Source organism: Clytia hemisphaerica, unplaced genomic scaffold (genome assembly GCF_902728285.1).
Source record: "Clytia hemisphaerica strain Z4C2 unplaced genomic scaffold, Clytia hemisphaerica genome assembly, whole genome shotgun sequence".
Taxonomy (NCBI): Eukaryota; Metazoa; Cnidaria; class Hydrozoa; order Leptothecata; family Clytiidae; genus Clytia; species Clytia hemisphaerica.
Window position 1 is genome coordinate 2866597 of NW_027103674.1, and position 19664 is coordinate 2886260.

Below are 19664 nucleotides of genomic sequence, written 5' to 3' on the forward strand. Positions count from 1 at the left end.
AAAAAAATAAGATCATAACATATACATAACATAACATCAATACATAGCGCATTAAATTACAAAAAAGTAATACATGCTATTTAGATATTATAAAATGACAATTGAATAGAATAACAACCTATTTTGACATAGTGACACTTACTTACAAAAATAATGACAAAATCATAAAATATGATGCCTAGCAAGACAAAAGCACGAAAAATATTTATTATACAAAATGTGATGTGGATGGTGTGAATGGATATAATATAGTACCAAACAGAAGCTTGCAAGGACCCTAAGAGAGTGGTTTTAGAAGGATGGAACTAATTAATTATTCAGTTATTATTTAAATGTCTTAATGACAATTTTTGACAAAAATATTAACAGAATAATAAAATATGATGCAAGAACAGACAAAAAAACGAAAAATATTTATAATACAGAATGTGATGTAGATAGTGTGAATGGATATAAAACGGCACCAATCAGAAGCTTGTGAGGTCCCTAAGAGAGTGGTTTTAGAAGGATGAAACTAATTAATTATTCAATTGTCATTTTAATGACTTAATGACAATTTTTGACAAAAATATTGACAGAATTACAAAATATCATGTCTTACAAGAGAAAAACACCAAAAATATTCAGCATGCCGAATGTGATGATAACAATATGGCTGGATATAAAATTCCACCAATCAGAAGCTCGTGAGTTCTCTGAGAGGGTAGTTTTAGAGCGATTTGTTTTATTATATGTAACCATCATATAACATTACAAACATTACAATATGTAATATACCTGTTATACGTATAATATCGTTTCAAATATTTCTGGTCTGCGTTATACACGGCGCAAACCGCGAAAGATCGATAAAAGCACATGGTTAAATTTTGATGTTTGAAATGGTTTTATATGGATGAAATTGCTTGAGAATTATGTTTTTGATAATTCTTTGTGTTTTCCAAACATTTTCCTCTGCAATGACATTGATTAGAGTTAACCTGTCATCACTGACCTGTGACCTGTGACCTGCGACCTGTGACCTGTGACCTGCGTTTTACACTAACCGCCTTTTTGACCACCAACGGACGCTGCCTTGCCTTTCTAAAATAGGGCCTGCAATAGTCCCATGTTTTGACCAATCGCCCCCCAAGCCAAGGCAAGTTAGCTGGTTTTTTAGAGCATTTGACGGTATAGACCTTTTTTCAAAGACAGTGTAGCTGGAACCTCAATATTCCAGGATTAGAAAAAGCTATACCTGTTATCTTTTTTCTTTAAAGAATCAACAAGCCATCAACATCGATAAAATTACACACATTTCCTCAGAAACTTTTAAAATTATCTGCCATTATGACTTTCTTGAAGCCGTTCCGAAATGAACCAATCGGGTTATGTATCGGAATTCCTATCGGAGTTCTTTTCCGAAATTTGTAAAATGGCTAAGTCGGCAAAAAAACTTTTCCGGGGGTTCGAGGAAAAACAGAACTGCTATCATTTGTTTTTTATATAACAAGATATTTAAATTTGGGCTCAAAAATACTTAAATAAATAAGTTAATAATATTCAATATACTATTTGTATCTCTTAGAAAATAAACACTTACAGAAGGACATCGTTTATCATTTGGAGTACCCCCGTATTTGGACCATTCTATTGTGGGCGCAAAATAGGGCGGAAACTAAGTAGCACCCTCAGTGCAAGATTGCCGCCTCATCTTTATTCGCCCGCGCGAGAATGCGAGCTAATCATTTTTTTCTCGCACGCTCGAGGGGAAAAGGAAAGTGATCAATATTCTTCGAAGGAAAAATGTCAGAAACAAACCCAAAGACCAAAAGATGTATTTTTTTGCTGAGAATCGATCCTGTGAAAATGAAAACATTTTTGCTTTGCGTTTTTTTCGAAGCGCTGAAAAACTCTAATTTCGATCTTCCTTTAAGGTAAAGAGGTTGCGAGATTTGGGTTAGCGAGGCAAAAATTGCTAAAAAGCTGGTAAAATTGTAATCCTCAAAAATCGAAGTTCCAGCCTCACTGAAAGAGGATGTCCTGTTGAATAATTATGTAGTCCAGCCATAAATACAATGATAGAGCCATGCATAATTACTGCCTGTGAAAATGAAAACATTTTTGCTTTGCGTTTTTTTCGAAGCGCTGAAAAACTCTAATTTCGATCTTCCTTTAAGGTAAAGAGGTTGCGAGATTTGGGTTAGCGAGGCAAAAATTGCTAAAAAGCTGGTAAAATTGTAATCCTCAAAAATCGAAGTTCCAGCCTCACTGAAAGAGGATGTCCTGTTGAATAATTATGTAGTCCAGCCATAAATACAATGATAGAGCCATGCATAATTACTGTATCATGCATATTGTAATAATTATGCATGGTTTTATCATTGTTTTTCTGCTGGACTACATAATTATTCAACAGGGTGGCCTCTTTGAAAAAAGGTCTATTATGGATAACAACCACAACCTTTCAGTTTAGATTGATATGACTGAGCTAAGTCAACCTGGGGTTTAGAGCTTAACAGCAAATTTTAGGGAGCAAACAGATGTATATTTCAAAGCAGTACTCACCTCACTATAAAAACTAACTAACTTATTCATTCAAATCAAATTGTTCTGTCAGTCAGGTCGGTCAGTCTTTCGATCTTCGACGCTGTGATTTCTCCATGTAGTAACACGCTATCGAAGCGAAACGCATCTGTAGAGTTATGGATAGCGGTCAGGCAGTAACTATGGGCAGTTTTGCCAGAACGCCGGAACCGACAAGAGAAAACCAAAAAAAAGAGAAAAATTTATTTGGCTCCAATTTTATCCTCACATCGTACTATAAAAACAACCCTCTGTGTCACTGGAAAATTTGGCAAAAATTTCGTTCCCGGTTTCAACAAAATGGACATTAAATTATTTTCAAACTTGGAAAATTTTGGCGGATTAACCATAAACCACCAAACCCCACCAAATTTGAATTTTAATGTTTCATTCAAAAATTTAAATGCAGAAAGTCATCAGACCTTACGCGACCGGCTTACTTCCTGATTTTCTTTGCATTTAAGAGAGATGATGAAGTCCACTTAAGCTTGGTACTCACTTGTTGAAAAAGTGGCGTTTAATACTAAACGCCGGCGTATAACTTTATACGCGCGCGTCTAAAACCATAAGATCTCTAGTGAGTACACTCAATCAAACGCCGGCGTTTAATTTATACGCCCGCGTTTATCGAACTTAGAACAAAAATATTTAAAAAAGCGCATATCAAAAAATTTTCAAAGACATCACCACAAGAATCAGACACATATTTCATATCAGAACAGTGTCTTGCTATTTTATATTATGCTGATGTAAGCAAAACAATATTTTTCATTTCATCTTTCTAACCAATCCACCAATCTTGCTTCACATCCGTGTCAATCCAATGTGAACAAGTGATACTTTTATGGACCTACCTGGTTATGCATTTAACACATATATAATTGATATCTACATAAGCTTGACCATTAAACAATCATTCAGAACACAAATAGTGACGATCTATTAAAATTAGTTGTTTGTTTCTTATAAAAAAACATGTTTAGAAACCAAAATTTCATGCTCTTGAAATATTCTTTCATATTCAAAACTTCGAGAGCAAAAAAACATATCTCATCAAAAAATTCAGTAATTTTAAGAACATTGATGTATGCTTATTAATAGCGATTCTTATAGATAAACATGCGTTTTTTGAGCCAACAAAATTTGTTTGCAAAAATCTGCTTGAACCATCTTTTACCTATGATGGTACCTTACTTTCCTTCAAAAAATCAGAAAAAACTAACGAGCCAATCATGAGGAAAGCTAATAACGAACGAACGAACGAACGAACGGACAAAGGTTAATTTATAGGACCTCCACCGGGGTAGGTCCAAAAAGCTTGTGAATTAAAATTGATGAGTAAGCAAACGATACCACTCTTATTTAAAAACAAAACCTTTAAAGAAGCATGACGTGATACTTCGAAATACAATGGTTTTTGTTAGAGAGAAAGCTGACTGTGTTAAAAAGAAAACATTGTCGATACAAGGAAAAACTGGAGGTTTTTTTAATATCTTGTTTTTTGAAAAATATATATTTCCATGATCCAAAAGTTATAAAAAGACATAAAAACACGGCGGGTACATCTCAGCCAATGAGTTTCAAAAGGAGCTCGATCCCTTTCAGTTCTTTGTCCAATTTGTCTTTCTCAACGAACTTGAGATCGGCTTTGACTCGATCTGTGACAGATTGTATTCCACTTTCCAACAAACTAAAATAAAACGAAAAGTTGTATACAAATGACAGAAGATGCGTAAGTCTATCCAAGGCATTTGGTATACACGTTTTTTTATAAGGGCAAACTGTAGGCTTCAATGAATAAAATATTAAGAACAAGTAAATAACCCAATTTCTTAAGAAATTGCAAAAAAATATTCACAAAACGGTGAAATTAATCGAACTTTTTAAAGGCTAAGTTAGACTCAAAAAGTTAAGAACATCCGATGGTTTGAAAAACTTTGGATGTTCTTATAAAAAACGTATAGATCATCATCATATCAAATTTTTCTCAAGTAAGAACACCACAAGCATACAAAGGCTCAGCAATGGGTTTCCCAAAAGGCAAGGGAGGACTTGCAAAACTCGCAAGAAGAACCCATCATTTAACGATGTCATAAAATCTGAATTTAATTTTTCGTAAAATATTTTACAGAACATGAAAAAGCCCTCTAGTAGAATTATCTCAAAAAAATATGTTACTGAAATTTGGTACAGGGGTTCCTTATGGGTTCTAGAACCACTAGAATATATATATATTTCGACTCTTTTATATGAAAGATCATGAAAATGTAAATTACGTAAATGGGGCATTTTAAAAATTTCGACACCCTAATTTGGTCAAAAATGGTCAGAAATGGCTAAACCTTCACCATATTTTCCTGACAGCGACATCAGCTTTTCATTTAGACATTTTGAAATAATTTTTTTCATGGTTCAAAGTTTTGATGACTCAAAAAAAATAATTCAGTCAAATATTTATTTGGAATGACAGACGCACCGCCACAAAATATAAAAAAACGTAAAACAATTACCTGACCAAGACAAAAGCACCACGATTTTCCGTCGCCCAATCAGAAAAGCCTCCTTCGGTCACGTGGTTGCATAAGATTGTCGAAAATAAAGTGCCGTAGCCTGTAGAAATCAACAATGTTGACGTCATGTAAAAAATTTGCTTGTTTGAATTCAATTAGTACGTGAAATTCGAACCCTCGGCTGAAAAACTCAGCCCCACAATGCTTAGGACAAATGACCCACTTGAAAATCTCAATCCCTCCAGGGTGATTTTGGAAAATTGAATAAAAAAGAGTGGGGGAACCATGATAGCGTCCACCCAACCTCGTCCCCTGCGTATGATCGGCTTCTTGATGCTAACGCCAGATGATACCCTGACATTGTCTATTTATCGTACGCGGAAGATTACGTAATTCAAAAACAGAACGTAAGATTTCATTTGCTCTTCTTTTTTCGAAGACATTGCACTGCAGTGAAACCTTGTAACGTAAGATTTTTTCATGACGTATTGTTTTGAGAAGTGCATCAGCCTATACCAGGGTACTCTCTGGTGTCAATCAGTAACGTAAATAAAGCCTTGGATACACGGGGACTAGGTTGGTGAATTATTAACTTGGGGTATTATTGTACATAGTTAATCAAAAAGGCAAATTCTCCCTACGTAGCTTGCATCTAGCATTGGTAATTTGACGCACGAGCATCCCAATGGGTGTAATTATTAGATAGTTCATTCATAGAAGAGAAGGGTCTCCGTATAATATTACCATTTTCTTGTCTCTTTTTATCTTGTTTAATCACCGACTTCAAACACCAATGTCCACATGCATCCACCACCGGGTGATCTGCTTTCGGACCCTGAGCAGAGGAAAAGTATAATGTTAAAAATCATCGACAAAAATCTTCCCGTCGGAGAAACGCCCTTAAAATTCGTTCCATATCATAGGGAAAGTTAACTGGCCGCTCATTCGTTACCGTTTGAATATTTGAGGTAAAGGGCAAAGAAAGAAAGTGTTTGAATAGTCTGCTTTCGGACTCTGAGGAGAGAAAAACTTTCATGTCATTTTCACTAAGTTTCTTTTTGCTCAACTCAACTGTCACAAGGACTTCACAGACACTGCAGGTTGAACCCTAATAAAAAGATTATCGAAGAAAATCTTCTTGTTAGAAAAACACCCTGGAAATTCATCGATTAGGAAAAAGAAGTACAGTGAAGTTGCTGCCCATTCATTGCAGTTCGAATATTTTAAGGAAAAGTGCACGGTTCCAGAGTGCTTTGAAGAGATTGGACGAAAATTTCAACAGTTCATTGGTCGAGAAGTTGTTTAGTACTATCACGTGACTTACTTTTTCTTCTTTTTGGACGTCGCCTTCTTCTGCTTCTTTTTCTTCTTCACTTTCACTTTCGTTTTCAAGGTCAGTCTTCTCTTTCAAGGGCTTTGCAAAAATGGAGGCCACTTTTTCCATCAGCATTGTCGTTTGTTTCGAATCTGAATATCAATATAAAAATGAGATAATATTTTTATTGCGAGCAGAAGATTTCTGGAAAAAGGGAACATTGGCCGAGTGGTCAAAGCACCAGCGCCTTAAAACCGGAGTGTGCTTTTGGTTAGAATCCCGCTCCTTCCAATGTTCTGTTCCAACTCATAGATAGCCATGTAGCCCGTAAAAACGATCGAATACCATTCAAAAGTCTTCCATTACTCGCCCGTCCACGTAAAATATCGACTTTATCCATCTAAAGAATCTTAATGGTCCCCCTTTACGCAAGGTATCATTGGGGAGTGAAGAAAGAGAATTTAGGATATCAATGTTTGAATTTGAAAAAGACTTTTTTTAAAAGCATAGAAATGTAAATTTCTCGTAATCTTGTGAACACAGCATACAATGAAATCGTTATCATAAAATCACCCTACTTTTGATTTTCATTTATAATTTTAGGGTACAAAAATGTTTGAAAAATCACTAAGATTGGAACAGCTATCAATAAACAATCCCTAGGGAGTAATCATATATTTAATCAGAGAATTTACATAAATTTACTGCCATTTATCATGAGCAAGGTCCCTCTCTATTTCAACTGAGCAACGACAGTAACAGGATAAGAATTTCCAAAATATAATTCTCTTGGAATGGCGTTGCAACAGAACAAAATGTAAGTGCCACCGCCGCAATCAAATACCATCTTCAAACATTTGCGTCCACCAGTTGGATGAAGAAGAAGGATGTTTGCATTCATGTGTAATCTTTCATATAATCTTTCAACTATTAAAGAATTGTCTGATTCAAAAAATCCTTTTGATTTGGATACAAAATACAAATTTTCGTGATACTTTTTCACGTCCTTACGAATCAAAACAAACTTTTGATCGATTCTCCATCGAACGTGACATATCTTCATACCACAATTTGTATAAATTTTCACCGAAAAAATCTCCATCCCCTGTTTTGTAATTCACCAAAAAGTTTTTAGCTCCATCGAAAAATCGGGAAACGGTTCCTGAACTTGTTTTTGGACCATATTTTGAGCAGATTGCATTTCTTGCATTTGCTTGAATTCAGTCTTTAAAAGTTTTTCTCCTGTTTCGCCTTCAATTTAGCGATTTCACTATTATGTTTGAGTGTTTGTATCTCGTTCTGCATCTCAAGAATTTTGATTTTGTTTTCCAAAGTCTCTTTTTCATATTTCGCTCTCAATTCAGCATTTTCTTGTTTCAGTTTTCGATTTTCTTCGTGGATCGTTCGTTCACGATCAACTTAGCTGTGTGCTTCGTTCATAATTTGGTTTGGTACGTTAAAAGTCGACTGCAACACTGCTGTAGTAAAACCGAAACTACTTTTTTATCGATAAGTATAAAGTTTGTACAAACACATACAGTACCCAAATCAACTCTCTTATTCAAACAGATTCAAATATTATTACACGACGAAAAGGTACAACAATCACTCGGTATCCAATTTCATATCTTGTTGTTATTAGAATTATGATGAAGGCTGATGCGGGAAGAGCTTTCACTTTAAAGACAAAGACAAAGGAGATGGATATCCAGTCGTTTATATGTTCATGCTTTAAGTCAACAGATGAAAAGGTTATTTTCTGTGTTGCTTTACATCAACTTGAAGGCCAAACCATTTGATTCACACAGGGTTCAAAAATAATATACTCTTTTTATTCTTTACGAAATTATGCAACTTTTCTCTTTTTGTTCCACCCAATACGTCACTTTTTCTATTGTTTAAGTGACGTATTGGGTTGAAAATTTTGAAAGTTCTCAGATGATTATATAGGAATAATTTAACAAGAAAAACGAGGCTCAAAAGTGCCAAAAAATGAGACTGGCAAGGTTGAATTTTAAGAAAGAAGGAGAAAATAATAAGAACAAATAAAGTGCCTAAAAAAGAAATCACCAAATGGCCTAAACAAAATGTTACAGATTCTAACAAAAAGATACTACTATAATTCAGATATGGTAGAAATAAAGCAAAAAGTAATTAAGGGAACAATTTTAGTCGTCTAGAAACCTTTGTGCACTAACTCCAAACAAAAGAAAAGTGTCAATATTGCAATTATAATTTTTCCCCTCTCAAAAAAAATACTTGAAAAAAAATGTGTGTGGATTTGTTTGTTAAAAGTTTTTCATTTGAGTTGATTTTGTTTTGAGAGTTTGCCGAGAGTTTTGAATTGTTTTTAAATCCCGTAACAATAATCGTAATATCATATAACGCCTATACTACTGTATTACACGCATTATAAACGACTCCAGTCTAACAAAAAGAAGATCTCATTCCAACGGAGCCTTCCTAAGACTAATTAAGAATTTAGTCTTAAGTGTGAGATCGCAAGCCAACGGCGTCATATGTAATGATTTTAAAACTTTCAACTTTGTTTTCTACTGAATGAAACTCTGATGACATCAAAATTATGCATAAAATGCAGCATAATTTAAAACCTCTGGTATATATGCAATGGTGTGAACTTCAAAGACAATACCCTAAAATGATTTTTTTCAATAGAGGAACGTGAAAACGTCACACGTTCTTAACTTTTCGGGTTTTTAAATTGTAATTGCGAGGTTAAGCAAAGTATTTATTTAGACCGTTCAATGCGATATCGTAGGCCTGTACATAAGATTTCACTTGAATGGTTTGCTTTGGCGCAAGTGTACGGTATCGCACTTTACGGTCAAAATAAACCCGTATTTAACCTTGCTATTATGTTTTAATAATGTCCCAGAGTTCGAAAAGACTCAATTGTTTTTTTTCAGATCACAATTTTAACAACATACCTTTGGATACTTCTAGGGCAGCCAGGAAAACAACGACTGTGCTCTTGTTTAGCATGATATCTTTAGCATTCTGCGTGAGACACGCCAAGAGATTGGGTAACAGGATATCACGCAACTCTCCTTGTCGCACTGAACTGTCTTTTTTACTGAAATGTTAAAAAAAAAGGTAATGGTATTCTTCTACCTAATTGTAAAATTACTACAGATTTTCCAAGAAAAAGAAAACAAGTTTTTAATTATGTAACTTTGTTACACCTACACACATGATGGAAATTAAAATAAAAACGATTTTTCAAGCTAGAATTTGTAAACTATAAACGAAAATGTAAATGCTCAATTTTTGTGCCTTTTTTTAATGCCAATTCTTTTGTCCACATTGCTCGCTATAAATTAAAATTAGCAATACATCTGACGCTCTCTAAACGAGCTTCAAGCGGAATTGAATTGTATCGAATAAAAGAGCATCTCCTATGAGAGTTTCTTGTTGACGATGACTTTCAATATTATCGGATAATTTAGCATATCGTATAGTAGAACGTCGAATAAAAGAGCGTCAACCGGCCTATAAAAACCAGCCCGGGTTATCAACCGAAAGGTGACTTAGCCATCACAATACTCTACCTGTATTTGTTGTCATCAGCCTGTTCCAGTAACTTTTGAACTTCGGGAAGAAAGTTGGAACTGTTACGTGGTTTCAAGATATAAAGCAACACTTTACGGCCATACTGATCCACCATCAGTTCTTCTATGTTAATCAAAATTTCCTAGAGAAGAGAAAGATAAAGGAAGTTTTGTTGCTGATGAAGAGAATCAAAAAAAATCTATAGAAAAATCGAAAAATCTAGATTTAGAACGCAATGGAAAAATGAAATTTGTCGAAATGAAGAAATAAGTGTTGCAAGCCTATACCTACGACCAAACTGATAAGGCTTATTTTTCAAGCACAGCGATTTTTCAAGCTACAATTTGCACAAAACAAACTTTTTATCAATACATGGTTAGTTTTTGTGTCCTGGTTTTGAATCTTATTCATAAAGTGAATGCAGTATTGGATGGTAGTTTACTATCATGTCTATACAAACATACTCACTACCGGCAGGACTTAAAAGACTTAAATGCTTTACAAATAGTTTAAACGACCGTGAAGTGCAAAGGTAGAGCATTCGGCTATGATGCGCAAAGTTGGTTCAATCCTGATCGGGTCATACTAAAGACTGTGCTTAGTACAAAAATAGATGCCTCTCTGCTTGATGCTCAGCCGTTAAGAGAAGGATCAAGGATAAGGGGAGAAATCCAGGAAGAAAGAGAGAGGAAAAAGAAAGGAGCCTTCTGGAGGAAACCAATTTCGCTCGCAGACATACTTCACTTACCGAAGGTTTTTCTATATTGTTCATGTGGCAGGTTTCAAACAAACCCTAAAACTTTCTGGATTTCTCTGTCCTTAAGTAAATCCTTTTTTTATAAGAACAATTTCATAAAAACACGAGGCTGGAAATCGGGCAAAACCTAAGAACAAATCAAGAACAATCTGAGCCTCAGATTTCAGATATTGCTAAGATTAACAGAGATTTGCTAAGATTGTGAATGTAAGAGCATTTAGTCCTGAAAATTTCAAAAAATTAATAACAGCCCAGTCTGAGCCAAAATTTAATTGTTTTTATAAAAAAGCGTGTTTCATGTTTGTCTACCAGCACATAGACTAACGACAGCATAAGTAAACAGAGAGACAAAAAGACACTAAAATCGAGGGAGAATGCTAGTACAGAAAGATAGTACAGTAAAAAAAAAATTTTTGATCAAAGGAGTGAATGAACTTACAGGGAAGAGAGCTTTCTTCAGTAAAACTGTGTCGTCCATCACATCAAACAGGGAAAACATGACTTTGTGACCAAATTCTTCCTGTAAAATACAATCAATGGGATAAAATTTGTTGAGAAAAGATGAGTTCGTTTTGTGAAGAGGTTGTTATGATTCGCAGAACCTTCCTAAGGACACGCTGATTTAAACTCGACAAAAGCAAAGTCACTTTTTTTTGGTCTGAATCTAATACTACACAGAGCTGACTTTGTAATTACGAAATCAAAAGAACGTCTAAAACTTGTCGAGTACTACCTTAGTAGTTCCCCTTAGTATACAATTCAAAGGCTGTCGGGAAATGGTACTTTAGTTCGAATATGAAACAACGTTCTGGTGATCCAAAAAACAGCGAATTTATGTGTTCGAGATAAATCGAAGGAGACGGTAAAAAGCAAAGTTGACCTGTAGTCAAAATCACCGTCCACTTTGCTCGAAGACGGTTAAAAAAATCAATACTATATCGATACGATACGATATAGAGCCGTACATCAACTATCGAATTTGTTTTGCGTCGCTTACCGTCGCCCTCGATATCTTCCGATACATAAACTCGCTAATAAAATGGTTTGAAGACGAACTGTGTCCGAAATAATGTAATTTTTTACCGAATTCTTTTTTATTTATAAAAATAATCTTTTGAATGCGGTTTTTCAATAGATTTTCAAAGATTTTCAAGTCAAAAATAATTTTTACAATGATGAAAAAAAGAAAGGGTTGTAACCCGGTATAACAGCTAAACCCTTCATTATATTCACTTACCTTGCATATTTTCATGACGAATGTTTTGAAAGATTTGGTGATTGCTTTACGATCCTGATGATGTAATGAAAATAGAATAACATTTAACTTTCTTTACACTCAGACGAACGGATGAACATATTAATATCTTTGAGAGTGCGTCCACCGTTTTCGGTCAGTCATACAATCTAAAGTATGTCCAGCTCGTGAAAAGCTACTCTATTCAGAACGAATGGAGAGACCATTTTAGTACGCGCAGCCGGTGGGAAATCGATGAAACATACCTTGGTGCTAGCCAACCAAATGCAATTCATCGCTACTTTGCTGCCATCTTTTGTATGTAGAACGTGCACTAGATTGGTTTTCAAGATCTCCACTATTTCCTGTGAGAGTAAAAAGCAAATGAAACGATGAGTTCTTACTATAACCATGTATGAACTAATAAGGCAACACAGAAGAAGGGCGAATAAGAAATTATCCAAATGATTTAGTTTGATTTTAGTGCAAATAAAAACTCCAAAACTTATGATGAATTTTTCTTTGCTGCATGGTTCTACAAACTGTAGCATTCTTTCTCAATTCGGGACCCTAAATTAACCAAGCTAAGAAAAGATTCGACATGAGAAATATTGACGATAGAAAACTATATTTGTGCAAAGAATTACATCTCTGTTTTTTTCCGAAGACTTTTAAAAAGAAGAGCTTCTTTGAGACTGCTTAAATCTACAGTTGACACTCTCAAATCCAATTTTCAGTAGAAATTTCATTTTCATTGAATAAGGGATCGAATAGCAGAGCGTTGTTTCTTAGAGTTTTTTGCTGACGGCGACTTTCATCATTATCGAATAGTAGAACGTCGAAATAGAGAGCGTCAACTCTAGTTTTCAGATGTCATTTATTCATACTTACACTTTTCTGTGTCGTGTTTGCGTATTTGAAAAAATCTAACAGCGCTCTGTGGACAACACTCAGTCCCAATACATCTCTGAAATCGACAAAATGTTTCATTTAGAGAACAAAAAACCACCATAAATTCAATGTTTGTTTATAATAAGCGCTACATAGTAATATTGATGATGTGATGATTGATCAGGGCCAACAATAGTTTGTACAAACTAGATCTGTAACATTTAGCTTTTTTTACAAAGCTTCTCTGCCTTATCCACATATTACATACGCAGAAGCTTGTGTCTATTGTTTCAATGACGTCATTTCTTTTGTTCCCTACGTAAAAGGGGGAGGGGAGAGATGTCAAGTATTTGGAAAATCTTTGTGTACGTACAATATGGACGACTCAACTGCTAAATCTGATTAAGAAAAGCGTATAGAAGGTCGCTAACGTTGGCAGGATTCACCATTACCATCACAGATTGAGGGAAGTGATAATAATTCACATCCTTTAGTTTAGTTTTCTTTAGAAAGAATCACAAGAGCCACAATTATCATCACCGGGAAAGTATAATTCTTACTTTTGACATAATAACGTTAGCGATTCTTTCATGTGTTTCATGATCTTCTCTTTTTTATCGGGATCATTTTCCAGGATGTCTTCCAACGTGCGACCAGAAGCAACCTATCGGTGAAATAAAAGCATTGTTACTTTTTGTCCATTCGGAGGGGGTTTATCTAAAGAATCCTGCATAGACAAAAGAACGACAAATTTCATAAAAAACGACATATTTCGCCGTCCACAACCCCGACCAATTCATTCCTCTTTGTTTATCACGGGAATTAACTACATGTGGTTTAAAGAAGGACAAATTACGCATGCGTGTTACAATGCAGGATTCTTTAGCATGTTTTCATGCTGCTAAAGCGATTTAGAGGGTTTAGAACCGGCTGGGAACAGTAGTTTTGCCAGAAAACCGGTTTTTAGGCCTACAGAGCCGCCCGGGCTTACGCTGTAAGCTTACAGCGCTTTACTGGAGCCTTAGTTAAGCTTATTCTGAGCTCCATACAGGGCTGAGCTGGTTCCCAATGGTCCTAGAGTAACAGACTGTTCGACAACACCATACTTTAAAGATTTTCTAGAGAAGTATCTCTATACCGACAAAGCAGAATGAACGAAAGGATTCCGCATTATGTGTGCTCACGCTGTGTCCAAAGGGGGGGGGGGTGTTGTTATTTATTTTGTTTAAAAAAAGTTTACATGCTCTGTAAAGCAAAGGAGGTCGTTTTTGGTATTTCTGTGACATTTATCATGGACTAATGATAAATTACTCTGTACCACAGTGTATCTCGCGTTTATCGCTTCATAGTACATTCTCTGCGAATTGTATGTTTAACAAGTGATATACTTTTATGGACCTACCTAGTTATGCATTTAACACATATATAATTGATATCTACGTGAGCGTGACCATTAAACAATCATTCAGAACACAAATAGTGACGATCTATTAAAATTAGTCGTTTGTTTCTTATTAAAAAAAAAACGTTTAAAAACCAAAATTTCATGCCCTTGAAATATTCTTTCATATTCAAGACTTTGTGAGCAAAAAAACATCTATCTCATCTAAAGATTGAGTAATTTGGCTAGGAACATTGATGTATGCTTATCAATAGTGATTCTTATAGATAAACATGCGTTTTTTGAGCCAACAAAATTTTTTTGAAAAATTCTACTTGAGCCATCTTTTACCTATGATGGTACCCTACTTTCATGCAAAAAATCAGAAAAAGTTAACGATCCAATTTTTCACAAAGTCCAAAAAACCCTTTTTTTAGCCGTTTTTTGGCCCAAATTTGCCCAAAATTTTTTTTTTTCGAAAATCGGGCTCCGTCACATTCAAGGGTTTATAGTTACACATCTTTGTGCAAAAAATCAGAAAAAACTAATGAGCCAATCACGAGGAAAGCTAATAACGAACGAACGGACGAACGGACAAAGGTTAATTTATAGGACCTCCACCCCACCGGGGTAGGTCCAATAAAATATTCCCGTACGGAGACCTCTGCGATGAAATATGATTTATAAATAGCAACATTTCTCTCGTCGGCTCCCCTCTCCATCGCATCGGTCGGTTTGAAAAGTCTCAAATGAGAAAAGACAGACAAGACACTTTCTACGGCAATGAATTTTGAAATTAGTCGTCTGTGTACAGACAAATGATAATTCCGCGCCTGCAAAATCTGCTTTGGTTTCCAACGATTTATTTTACAACTTTGCAAAAATTTTAAGTTTTGAAAAAGGATTAAATTAACGTGAACCCTTTTTAAGTTTTAAACTAACCTTGAAAACAGCAAATTCTGGTCCGTAAAATTCCTCTACTAAAGCTGCTCTTTGTGAAGCGTTGGCATATTTACAGTAAATTTCTTCTAGGATTGAACCAGCCCTCTGTAAAAGAGAAAAAATGTTACAATACGAAACTGTAGTATACGTGGCCATTTAATACACACCGTAAGATTAAAGTTTAGGATGTCAACGTCAGTCTATTCAAGTGAAGAGAAACTGTTCATCAAAACGGCGGATTTTTTTTTCAGTTTTTCTTAAAATTTTCAAGTTTATTTAAGGCATTTTCTGACTAGTAAGATATCATGAATAAGATTGGTTTGAGCTGAAAAAATGATACGTTTATATGAAAAAGCTCATACATATAACTTTGAAAGAAAAAAAACTGACAAAGAGTCCGTTACCCCCTTACATTCCCTTTCATTTAAAACAAACCTTATCCTTGATCAGTTTTTTGACTTTTCCATAAAATGATTCCACTATCTTCTTCCTTTGTTCTTTTGACCTGAACGGGAGATGAATGAGGTGATTGAAAATAACTTAGGGACAGTTTCAAAATAACGTCTTTAGCTGGGAAAACATTGTGTATTAATTTCACAAAATATACCAAATTTCATAAAATATTTCAAATGACCATTTTAATTTAAGAGAATTAAACATGTCATTATATCAAGAATAAATCGAAAATCCTTATGTATCCATAAAATATATTACATTTCCTAGAAAAAATAACACAACAGTATTTAACAAACCCATATTCTATGAATTTTTCGACCAAAAATTTCGCGTATTTTGATGTGAGCAAAGTAACCAGGTTATCTAGAGAAAAAAGAAGAGAAATAAATTTGAAAACTTAAAATTTCTATCTGTAATTCGTGCAAAAACCAATGAAGTATAAGCCCGAAGGGCTAGAAGAGAAGGACGTGTTCATTAAATCGCACTACTTAATCAATCATGAAAAAAATCCAAAAAATACAACTTTGGCTGTAACTTTTTTTCCGATAGTCACAGGTTGATGAAATTTTTCAAGGATATTCTTTAGGTAAGATAGAAGGGATTGTCTTTTAACCCGTAAAAAACTAATCTCCTAGGTAAGATTTGAAGCCGCTAAATTCTACCTAAGTTGCGTGGCCTTGAGCAGCCCGCACGGTTTTTACACAAATTCCAGATTGAAAATAAAATTCTCTGCTAGATTTCAAAAAACATACTTCTCGAAAACAAAAGAAACCGCTAAATTCAATCCGTCGTCAAAAATACGGCGTATATTCTAAGGCTTCACTTTTTCTTGCCTGAGAAAGGTTAAAGGTTCGCTTCTAGCCCTATCCTTCTGGCTTTTACTTCATTGGCAAAAACATAACTTTGTAACGTATAAAGCTAACATTCCACCAATTCGCGTGTATCACGACTTTCAATGCAAACCCGGCGTGTTCGATCGATATGCACTCGACCATTGATGATATAATTAACTTCCATTAAAAATTACATTCTTTAAGATTGACTACTAGCTGTCATGAAAAATCGAGCATTAAAAACATTGAAGAAAAAAACATTACAAAAAAGACCCGAACCTTTGAAAATTTTGAATATCTTTTCTCTCTGTTCGTTCTTTCCATATTTGACACACATTTCAAGGACGCGAACTGTACTGTGTTTAAATACAACCTATTCAAGATAGAAAAAAAACTAGATTTTGATATTTTGTTTGTATTTTCATCTCTGAAACATCCTTTGTCTTTTGCCTTGACGAAATTCCCTGAGTTACTACGCATAATAGGGTGGGGGAGGGGGGGGGGTTCCGGTACTAAAATCTTGGACATCATGATATTTAGTGACGTGGTGGTATACCCAAAAAAAACTTTAAAATCTTTTTAGTACAACACGGTATTAAAATACCCAAAAAGATGGTATCCAGACCAAAAGTGCGCATAAAATAATTGCTTTCTCGAGATTTCTAAGCCCATCAAAATACGAGTACAGAAAACTGTGCTTGGTCTTCTCTGACCTAACCGTTGCTGAAGCCATTACTATCAAAAAAGGAAGATCGGATTCAGCAAACAGGATTTCGTCGCCAGGTTTCCAAACTATCAGAATTTCATACCTCGTTTTCTTTGCCTTCAGCAACTATGACAGCCTCGTCGATCAACTTTGTTTTCTCTTCAGCTGTAACATCTTTCCTGAAGGATAGAAATGTAAATGGAAGAGTGTAAATCCAAGAAAATGATAAATACATAGCCCCCTGACAGTGACCCCCCCCATACCAATAAAACTGCATAAGACATAAGACACGTCTTTTTCTATAACATCAAAATTTTTTGGAAGACTTTGGATGTTCTTTAACTTTTTGAGATTTAAGCCTGAAAAAAAGGATTCTGATTATTGTTTTCTCTGACTTGAGATTTTTGCAACCATGCTAATAATTTCAATCTCAATTCTTTTTTGGCCGAGGTTTTTAATAAGCCAAAACATTTATAACAAACAGAATTTCTAACCGTCTCAATTTTTCGTATATTCCCATCATCTTGGTGACGATCTCTGATTTTTCTTTTTTCTTCTTTTTGATTTGTTCCACTGTGTCAGCTTCGATTTTTCGCTTCTTATCTTCTACTGGGGCTGAAGGTGAAAATTAAAAAATTAAAAATTCCTAATTTTCATCACGGGAATAGTTAAAATCAAAGCCCAAAGTTAATCAAAGTTTAAGAATTGCTTCTTTGTCAAAATAAATTCTCCAAAAGACTCTATACTTTAAGGATTTAAAATATTTTGTCTGGTTTTATCAATAATCAGACAGACTTCCAGCAAGCGAATACACAGGTCTCAAATTGATTTTTTGACTAGTCAGAAGTTCTTTTTGGTGCAATTAACAGGAATCAAAAAGAAATAAACAATATAACTTGAGACCAAAATGAAATCAATCAATCAATCAATCAATCAATCAATCAATCAATCAATCAATCAATCAATCAATCAATCAATCAATCAATCAATCAATCAATCAATCAATCAATCAATCAATCAATCAATCAATCAATCAATCAATCAATCAATCAATCAATCAATCATACAAACCTTTCTTTGTATCTGTGTCTTTCTTATTAAACTCTTTACTTCCTTTTAGTTGACTTTTCTTTTTGAATTGTTTCCCTTTGCCACCAAAACCAGCACCACCTTTCTTATTCTTAGCTTTGAAATTTGGATTCTGCTTTGAAGAAGGTCCACCTTTCTTATTGGTTGCAACTTTTCCTTGTTTTCCTTTTGGTTTAGCCATTCTTGATATGTATCTATTTTTCTTTTTTTGAGTGTTACTAGCACTAGTGGTAAATTTTATTGTATTTCAGTGTTCTTTCTAAAGAAATGTATAACAATAAGGATAAATGTCGGAAGTGTATAAAGTATCAGGATGAATTCAATAAATATCTTATTGGAACTAATTTTCACGGGAATTAATTTTAGCGGAATACAATTTTTTCCAATTTTATCGAAAAATTTGATGAAATTTGAAAGAAATTTGCCCAAAAAAGGGCAAAACGCGAAAATTTAAACACACGAAATGCGCGACCGCGAATATTAGTTACCGCAAAAATTAGTTCCAATAAGGTAGGAATAAGAGCAGAATCATTTACATTATCAGATTATTTTTATTTCTCAACAAAAGAAACTAGAGTAAGATGGCCTGATGAATTTTCAAGTAAAATTAAACCAAACAAACAAACAACACAAGGAAACATAGAAAAACCTTAGCTTTTTGACTCTGGTACGAATAAAAAAATCAAAAAAAAACGAAAACAAGATCAGACATGGTTTGTTATTGTTCAAAAATCTATAAAAATCTAATTATAAATATTACGGCTACTAAAAGAAAGGGCTTTTCTAAAAAAACAAAATTGCATTGAAATGTTGAGGATATTGGATACCCAGGGATATAATACACATCAGAAGGGCTGGATATCCACGTGGTTAAAAGTTTTTTTCCCTGTTCACATGACGATATATTGAGCATTTTTAAGTTTTAAATAAAACTGATATTGTTAACACACAATTTTTCTCTGGAAAAGCCCAATAAAAGAAAAAAATATAAACTGTACAATAAAGTGTGTTTACTTTCTCTAAAATGCATCTGTTTACAATACAACTAAAAAAAATCCATAAAAATCTGGAGAAAGGTCAATAAAAAAAAAAGAACTAATTTAATAAATAATTTTTTCAATACAATACAGTACCAAACGCAAGGTGTCAAACCCTTAAAATTTAAAAAGAAGTGGGTATCCTTTTTAATTTTTGAGTCTTGAAGACCCATAAAATAATTTAATCCTTGGATATTTCAGATATCATTGGATATTTTAGATCCCAGAGTTGAGTTGCTGGAAAAGCCTCAAAAATATTTACTGTAAAAACAGCTGCTTATCTTTAAAAAAGTTGAGTCTCATTTGAATAATACAAAATTTTGATCGACTATAAGCTTCTTTTTTAAACTTCTGACGAGAAAAAAATCTGTATACTGC

At 34.3% G+C, this 19664-nt stretch overlaps 1 protein-coding gene across 1 annotated transcript; it reads right to left on the bottom strand.

Moving 5' to 3' along the window:
- Positions 1-4059: 4059 nt before the first annotated feature.
- Positions 4060-18507, bottom strand: LOC136803528 (pumilio homolog 3-like). Its single transcript, XM_067060272.1, has 18 exons — positions 18232-18507; positions 17655-17775; positions 17264-17339; positions 16734-16827; positions 15918-15984; positions 15601-15670; positions 15166-15270; positions 13403-13506; positions 12843-12918; positions 12218-12316; positions 11955-12008; positions 11157-11237; positions 9960-10102; positions 9339-9484; positions 6400-6542; positions 5820-5910; positions 5076-5175; positions 4060-4255 (listed from the first exon to the last, which is right to left on the bottom strand). Exons 1-18 carry the CDS (start codon positions 18428-18430, stop codon positions 4132-4134), a joined length of 1893 nt encoding a protein of 630 aa, XP_066916373.1. The 5' UTR covers positions 18431-18507; the 3' UTR covers positions 4060-4131.
- Positions 18508-19664: the final 1157 nt, after the last annotated feature.